The 8,916-nt window shown below is 40.6% G+C and overlaps 1 protein-coding gene across 7 annotated transcripts in view; it reads right to left on the bottom strand.

The window, feature by feature from the left end:
• Positions 1-691: 691 nt before the first annotated feature.
• fam131bb (family with sequence similarity 131 member Bb) overlaps positions 692-8,916 on the bottom strand; it is a 31,975-nt gene continuing 23,750 nt past the window's right edge. For 6 of the 7 annotated variants that reach the window (XM_061049278.1, XM_061049274.1, XM_061049277.1 and 3 more), the window contains 3 exons: positions 6,954-7,276; positions 5,567-5,833; positions 692-4,468 (listed from right to left, as the gene is read on the bottom strand). In XM_061049278.1, coding sequence (XP_060905261.1) covers positions 4,259-4,468; positions 5,567-5,833; positions 6,954-7,276 — 800 coding nt within the window. In that variant the 3' untranslated portion in view covers positions 692-4,258. Of the gene's footprint in view, positions 4,469-5,550; positions 5,834-6,953; positions 7,277-8,916 lie in introns of all 7 variants that reach the window. The other variant, XM_061049280.1, reaches the window with a different exon arrangement.

Below are 8,916 nucleotides of genomic sequence, written 5' to 3'. Positions count from 1 at the left end.
GAAGGCTAAAGACCTGCTCGCGTTGGACAAATGCCTGTTTCTAAATTGACCGAAAGTTAGTTTGAGACAGAATTCCAATGTGGCAATGGCCATTGTTTGACTTCAAAAATATTTTTAAACCAATAGGTGACAATACTGAGACTACGTCCATGTTTTATATAGTCCATGTTAATCCATCCTTTAGGGGACAGATGTTCTGACAGACAGATACAATAATAGTGTTTTAAAAAAGAAAAAAATACGATCAGCGTTCCAGCATTCAGGCTCAAAAGAGAAATTTGTATGAAAATATGAACATTTGTTTGTGCTGTGAAGGTCAACAGTGAGCTTCAGTCTTTGATTCATATGTGAGCTTGAACAAATAAGCAGCTCGCCCCCACAGAGAAGGACTCCTCTCTGAGCATTTGTCATTAATATTCTCCTGGCATAAACCCTCTGATAAAGACTGGAGAGGAATGTTTTTGGGAAAGCCAGACGTGCTGGATTCTCTGCTGTGCTGCCAGATCCTTAGTGATTGCTGTGTTTGTTCGACAAGCACCAGCTAGTCGGCCTGAGATAGCTGCCGCTGCCAAACAGAGTTAAAAAAAAAAAAGGTAAATCACATGTGTTTATGCTCTCAAGATAAAAGACGTGAACATTTGAGGATCTAATTTACACCCTGGGAAAGATATCCACACATCTGCACAGGGAATGCCATTTGTTGGTTTATTTGCTCTTTCTCTACCAGAGGAAAAGAAGAGGAGACAGGTAAAGGAGCTGGAAGAGGTGTTGAAGGTCTGTCGTGCAGGAAAAAAAGGGGAAAGGAAGAGAAACAGGAAGGAACAGAGAGTTGTTGACAGGAGAGGATAAAGGAAGGGGGGTAAGGGGGGTAAGGGGGGGGGGGGACCCCGTGGAAGAACCATCCTGTGACAACCATCCAACTAGCATGCATAGGTGTGAGTGTCATGAGTTTACACTGGTATCACCAGTCACACTGCCCCATTTTTAAACAAATATATCCAATTTTTACAGACTTTTACAGAAGCCATTCAAATTTTTTACAGCATTTTTTTGTACAGCGGTTACTTTTTTTTGCCACACATGACCAAATTATATCTATATTACACGTCTGATTGCCTCAAAATCCCCTTTGGTTGATGTGAAAACATGTTTTTTTTTCAGGCAGTGATTCTTCCAAAAAGACAGCAGACAACTAACTCTACACAGACAGACGGACGAACAGACAGACACAGATATACAGAACAGGTACAAAGAGATAGAAATAGAGAGAGAAGGAGAGAGGCAGAGGACCAGAAGCCGATTTTGAGTGTCATGCCTGCTGACAGTTTACCGTAACTCTTGGAAAATGGCAGTAAACTCATACAAAAAGAGGAACTCATTTGAAAACCTGTCAGTTAACAAAGATGTGATCAGAAAACCTAAACATCCACAGGAATATATTTGGCTTCTCGTTATTAGTTTATTCATTCATTTAAATGCTGATAAATTAAACAAACAAAAAAAGAACCCCGATAGAAGCAGTGTCTTTTCATCAAGTTCAGTCGCTTGTTTTAGTCAAACTCAGACAAGACACAGCCTTTCAGATGACTCATTGGGCTTTTGAAGAAACAGATACTGCTCCCAGAAGGGTTTATACCTACATGAAATTAAAAACTCTGTACAAGCTCACATTATTCCTTCCCCGCCGAGTAATTGTTCAATAAATAAATGAATACATGCCATTGTGTAAAGACATTCTGTTTGCAGTTTTGAGCCTCTAGTCCTCATAAGTCATTAAACAGGGAGTTTTAATGTGAAACAAAATGATTTCATGATTAAGAGCTGCCATACTTCCATCTCTAAACAAAAGTTTCAGAAAGGTGTTTTTTTTTTTTTCTTACTGTAAAGTGCTCAAAACCTGCCAGAAACAAGACTGCTTTACAACATGGACACCTATTCTAACTCATACCGGAGGGGATTTCAACAAGTCAGTAGAAAAATAAACATTATCCCCAACATTGCATAAAGAAGCAATCGATAAATAAAAGTCATTCAAGTCAATAAACCATTTAGATTTGTTTGTTTTTTTTTTATCTTGAAAGTTTCTCACACAATCATCAAAGTGAGAGGAGAAGGTGCTCCCCGACAGAGACAAGATGGAAATAGTGGTTGTGTGTTGTTGTTGTACCGTTCCCCAGTGGACGTGCACTCAGTCCAGTCCATGTTTTTAGAACGGTTTCTTTTCAACTCCGCAACGGAAAAACACCCGTACCTCCTCAGGCAAACAAAAAGTACAAAAAAAAAACAAAAAACATGCTTCCTCAAACATCGTTAGAATCACTATCACACTCTAGGCAGCTGCTTCACAGTAATCATGACAAGCAGGAAGACACCGATCTATTCGGCTCCAGTGTTCAGTCCAAGTCTTCTGTTCGGTTCCCTGATTGGCTGATTGAGCGGCACGCAGGCTGTAATTCCCTCCTGTGAACTCAGACCTACTACTGTTGAATTTTTGTGTCCCCACTGATGGACTGATGTCACAGAGTTGATGTTGGCTCTATATTCAACACAAACATTCCTCCGTTTCATTTGTGGTGGTTCACATGAGAAAAAGAAAAAAAATAAGAGGCCAAAAAGCTTGAAAGCAATCCCAAAATAAAGTGGGACTGAGAGGTGTAAAAAAATAAAGAAATCATACTTCACTAGAACAGTTGCAACTTTAAGTGAGAGGCGATTTTTTTTAATATACTCAGAATATATTTACATCTGTGTGACAGAGCTTACACTGGTCACGAGGCCAGTGTTGTGCCTGCCTATTGCTGGTTACAATTTAGATATTTATGTGTGTTTTGTGTGTGTGTGTGTGTGTGTGTGTGTGTGTGTGTGTGTAGTGGTACTCTAGGCGAGCAAGCAGTGAATCCATATCCAGCAGCTTCCTTCCTTCCTTCCTTCCTTCCTTCTTTCCTTCCTTCCACAGTTTAAAGACTTATGTTTGATTCTGTCCCATGTGGACCATGAGGAGACATAAAAAACAAATGCTAGTGTCCTGCCGTCTATCTTCCAGTACATTCAAATAGTGGTTATTATCCTCAATTTATCTCAATGATGTCTCTGACACAAAAAAAAAAAAACAAGCAGCTGAGGGTTTTGTGTTGTTAAGTGGCTCGGTTTTGGTTGTCGATGGTGCTGAAAGCTTTCAGAGTGGGAACCGGGTAACATGGACCGTCCGAAGGCAACCTCTGATCTGTAGGATTGCGTCAGTGCAAAAGAGATTTCGCTTAAGCATCTCTGTCTTTACATCTCCGTCACAAAATTCACCGCAGGCCCACTGCGGCCCTACCTGGGTTACTATGGTTCAGTGCAAAGTCTATACAGTGCTGTATAGTACAGGTACTCCATAGTACTCTGAAGAAACATGCATACAGAGAGACAGAGTAGGAAGCACACTATCTTACAGTACAATCCTTATCTGTGCAGGGTTCGGTGTGTGCAGTCAGCAGGACAGGCCTGTCCCTGGGTTGTGCCTCGGGCATCCTGGTGCCATAACATCGATTTATTTCTGAGGGTTAATCTGCATTTCACTGAAATGCGGACATTTTCTGAGCCTACTTAAATTACATGTGGAATTGTTTGGGATTGCATTTTAAAAGTATACAGAGTGTGTTCGATGCGACAGGGAAATAAATTTGATTAAACACTAACATGTTGATTTACAGCTGTAAATAGAGTAGTTCTCCAATAGGAAAACATTTTATCTTATAGTACACTTATACATAGATTTTTCTCTTATCCTTTTTTGATTTCTTACAAAATTATTCCTATTATAATGTTGTCTTATGGTCGATTTTCGTTATTATTATTATAAGACGATGACAGGGTCAAGTTGCTTGTCTTCACAAAAAGCATGCATGTTTCTGTTCCCCTCTTCTGCCTCTCAATGCATTTTCATTTCTCTAATGGAAATGTGTCCATCATTGGGTGCTCCTCTAACTCCTCCTCCTCAGTCACTGTATCCTCACTCCTCTCCTCGGTTACCTTTGGGATGTAAGGCTTACAAAGAAATGGGTGTCCTTTGTTGCATCAGCTCTTGTCTCATTGTGAGTCCACTTTTAAATCCTTTTCTCACCAGTTACCAAGAATTTTTCTTGCAACCAAAAAGTCGTGTTGTTGATACCTGAAAAGGGAACAGATTAATAGCTATATATTGTGTTATTACGCTCATTCCTCGCTGACTCCCCGGTCAGTTTTTGTTATAAGGAGTCCCATGACAGCCAGGAGCTTAGTTGGTTGCCATGGAAGCGGCGGGTCCGTCCTCGTCCTTCTCCACTAGTGTCTGAACAAAGCCGGAGCTGACATCGGAGGCCTTCCGCTCTGTGATTGGCTCTGAAGGCGGTTGCCCCGGACTGCTTCCACCAGAGGCGTCTCCTTGTTGCGTGGGTGGAGTCAACATGGCCGACTCTGGCTCCATGCACAGTGTCACCTCCTCCTCCTGCTCAATCAAACACAACAAAAAGGTTCAGTCGGCTAAGATATAACACAGATGCTGTGCTACAATAGGTTCATGTCCATACATTACTAATAAACCCACAAACACATTTGTGATGACGCTGGTTTAAACTAAAATAATAATTTACATTAATTCAGTATCTTAAAGAAAACAAACCAAATTGACAACATGAGGAGGATGTATGAATGTGATACTTTGCGCATTACAGTGGAACTCAAGTAACTTAATATTGCTCTTCCAAAAACATGGGGACTCACTTAAAACCAGATTTTTTAAAAAGGGGTCAAATCAACAGAGGCCAACAGAACTGATTTTTGGTCTGTAGTATTTAAGTCTCAAGATTTAAAAAACCCTTACTTTTTAACCAAAGATCCTCACTGTATAATACAGATTTTATGAAAACATCACTTCTTTTAACCAAACTATAAATCCCACTCACAGACAGACATCATTTTAACTGTTTAACAGATTTAATAATGTTGCTGTGAAGAGGTTAACCACTAAGGAAAGTCATTGATAACGATGTGACAATTTGATGTTTAATGAATGCTGCTATAATATGTGTACAATGTGTCAACAAATGCATAACCTATAAGATATGCAAAATTTAGGACACATTTTACTACACACACACACACACACACACACACACACACACACACACACACACACACACACACACACACACACACACACACAGTGCCCTATGTGACTAAGACAAAGAAAACATAAATAAGAAAAGCTACAAATTCTCTCATGAGAAACTGGAAACAGGATGTTTTTCATTTTCTTGACTATTTATCAAATATTTTTTTGTTTAAGTGTACCAATAACTAAGCAACTAATCATTTCAGCACTGGTTCTTATAACACTGGCATGAACTGAAACCAACCCAGACCCAGACCAGGGTGACTGAAAATAAACTTTAAAACTTAAGGATTTAAATCAAATACAATGCGACTAAATGACACATCATTTGTAGTGAAAAAAAGAATACAGCCAGCATTCCAACCACTAAGAGATTAAAAATTAAACAGCAGAGATGTAATTTTATGTAATCTCACCCTGCCTTCACCTCACCTTGACCTCCTCCTCCTCTTCATGCTGCTCCAGCAGCGGGGAGTGTTCCGTCCCCACCATCTCCTCCCCAGTGGGAACACACAGGCTCGGCTCCACCACCGCCGACACACCCATAAAGCCTCCGGCCTCTGTCGGATAGGTCTCCATCTGCCCCGTGTTCCACAGATCAACCAATGGAGGGTGAGCGGAATGGACCAGACTGTGGATGGTGCTGTTGGGCGTCGCTTGCAAAGAGTGGTTGGCACTGTGCAGCCGCTGCTCCAGTGACTGCAGATAGAGAGAGGAGGAAGAGTCAAAGACAGAGCTGAGATCTGGGGCTTGTTTATGTCAGAGGTTACTCAGCGTCGAATAGTTTGACGGAGTACACAAAGCCTTGAGATGACAGCAGAGGGAAAAAGATTAAGAAGGCAACAGATTTCCCATTTTCTAACAATGCCAGAAATCAATAAGTTTTTCATCTGTGGAGGAGGAGAGAAGCATCTTTTGTATTTGATGATTATATACTGTATGTTTTATCGTTTCCTTTGCGCTTCAACATATTGTAAAAAGAAAAACACATCTTTGTATGTGTATGTAAGTAAGCTAAAGAAGTCCTTAGTTAAGAGCTTATTAAGCTGTGCTGAGTTTATTATTGCAAGAGGAATATCTTCTAAATCAATTCTGTCTTTTAACCAAATTAGACTTCAATTCACTTTAATCTCTGACCTGTAAGTGTTGAACTGTATGCAGACATGGAGACACATTTTACATTTTAAGATTTTTAATTGAACACTGTGCAAAAAAGAATATGGAAAGACATGGAGAATCATTGAATTGGAGGTTAGGGGTTGACAGAGGCTTCATATTCTTTTCTAAAATGTGGCAACTCCTAATGCAAACATCTTTCAACTCAATTGCTTTCCACACGAGACTCAATTAGACAAAAAAAAAAAAAAACAGGCGTTTTTTTTCAGATTGTCAGCGTTGACTTGAATGATCCTGGCCATATTTTCCAAGTAAGAGCCAATCAGAAGGCAAAGGCCATCTTGGAAGACCCTCAGCACCCTCTGCATTTTAGACTTCTGCCGACAGGGACAAGGTTCACTTATGGTAGGAGGGCCAAATCTAACAGATACCTGAGGTCGTTTGTCCCATCAGCAGTTTGGTTTTTAAATAAGCTGTAGGCATTGTTGCCTGTACACTTTTACTATGTACTGTCGGTCTTATCTCACTCGCATCCATCACCATGATGTCCATGGTAGTTAAGTTTCTATGTGTAGGTATTTATGTCTTTGTGCTGTTTTTAGGATGTATTGCCAGTATGGACCTCTGTTGCAAACCAAATTGCCCCTCAGGGACGCTAAAGATTTTCCAAATCCAAATCCAAAAGTGAGTGCACCACACGCACCTGTTGTTGCTGATACTGTAGGAGCTGCTGTTGCTGGTAGTGCTGGATCTGATGGATCTGCTGCAGCTGCTGGATTTGGCTCTGCTGCTGGAGAGTGAACTGCTGCTGCTGCTGCTGCTGTTGTTGCTGCGACAGGAAGTGAGCCGCCACCTGCCCATCATACCCCTCAGTCCCCATAACGAAGGATCCAGCAGGGGGAGACGCTACACCAGAGGGATCATTGTTGATGGGCTCCCAGGCGTCGGAGGAGGAGAGGCAGTAGTGGCCCTGGGAGACGTACGTGTGAGGCCACACCTCTGCTGAGGAGTGGTGTAGTATCTGATCTGGAAAACATGATGGGAAAGCAGCTGCTATTAGTGCCCTTCAGATTTGTAGATTTAATAAAATCAGGAATCAAATAGTTCTTCACAGTATCAAGAAATATAAACCTTAGAAAGACCTCATCATCTCAAACTGTTGATTTTTGGGGTTTTAATTTTAAACTTTATTTAAAAATAAAATACTTCCTGAACACATCATTGGTCTGGGAAAAGATCAGGATATTTTGAGCCTCCAAAGACCGACAATTTAGCCTCTGGCAATGCTATGTAGGTTTAGGAACAATTCACATGGTAACAGGGTTTCATCTGTTTTCATTTTAAAAAGCATGAGAGACTCTGCATCATCTGTTTACTTTATGGCTTTGATCTGGCCTTCTGGACAAAAAATGTTTTTTCTATTGCAGAAACGCTTCACTAAAGACCTTTAAGATGTGAAATTGATTTGTTTTGTCACAGCCTTCATTTTGCACTGTTTATCTAAGGGTATAAATGGGGCCCAAGAGTATACACAGCCAAACATTTTTACACCCTGCTCGAAGTTTATTTAGCTAGAAAATGATGAGATAATTGGAAAGTGTGTGCCATATCCTCAAGGAGTTTAACTAATGACTACAAAGCAAATACTATAATTATCTGCACTACTATCGTTGTAAAATGTCTTCAGATAACATTTGTTAAGACTTGGCGCTATATAAATAAAGGTTGGTTGATTGATAACTTCCTGAGCAAGAAAGCTCTACGCAGAGAAGACGCTGCTAAGGTCCAAAATCATTTTGAACACAGATGCAGTGAAATGGTCAGTCTATTATCCTATGAGACCCCCCATAGAGACCTCTGAAAGTTATAATTTTCCACAGGATTACCAAGTATTACACATCCAAACAATCTGAACAACCTCAGCCAATTGACGATGCCACCTAATCAAGACTTCTGAGCAGAAAACAAATGCAATCTAAAAAACAGAACTTGAATGTTCAATCATTTTATTGAAAACCATTTGGAAAGAAACAAAACCCCAACACAACATATGGCCAAAATGAAGTTAGACAATTCCACAAGTGTTCTGAAAGTTTCCTGCTTCTTCCGTCTCTGAGTCATGCCCTATCTTTTAGTAGAATCCATGAGTAAATGGTAAATGGACTTGAGCTTGTATAGCCCTTTTCTAGTCTCCTGACTACTCGAAGCGCATTTACACCGCATGTCACAGCTACCCATTCACACACTGATGGCAGTGTTTGCTATATAAAGTGACCATCAGAAGTAACTAATCCCATTCATACAAATTCATACGCTGCCGATGAGGCAGCAGGAGCTATTCGGGGTTTAGTGTCTTGCCCAAGGACACATTGGACTTGTTGCTGCAGGAGCTGGGGATCGAACCGAGAGCCGACCGACTCTACCATCTGAGCCACAGCCGCTCACTGGGTGTTTTGGAAGAAGAACAAGACAGGCTTTGCACTGAAACTGTGTTTTCATTTTTCATACCACATCCCTTTCTGTGTCCTAGAGTCCCTTTACTTGACTGGTCCTCGGTTTGTGCAATAGCTGTAGGTGTGTGGTTGTAGATAGATAGATAGATAGATAGATAGATAGATACTTTATTGATCCCGAGGGAAATTCAAAGTATTGTATTGTATTGTATT

Source organism: Labrus mixtus, chromosome 11 (genome assembly GCF_963584025.1).
Source record: "Labrus mixtus chromosome 11, fLabMix1.1, whole genome shotgun sequence".
In the NCBI taxonomy this organism is placed as follows: domain Eukaryota; kingdom Metazoa; phylum Chordata; class Actinopteri; order Labriformes; family Labridae; genus Labrus; species Labrus mixtus.
The sequence above is the reverse complement of the archived record's forward strand: the minus strand, read 5'-3'. Positions and strand labels throughout refer to the sequence as shown.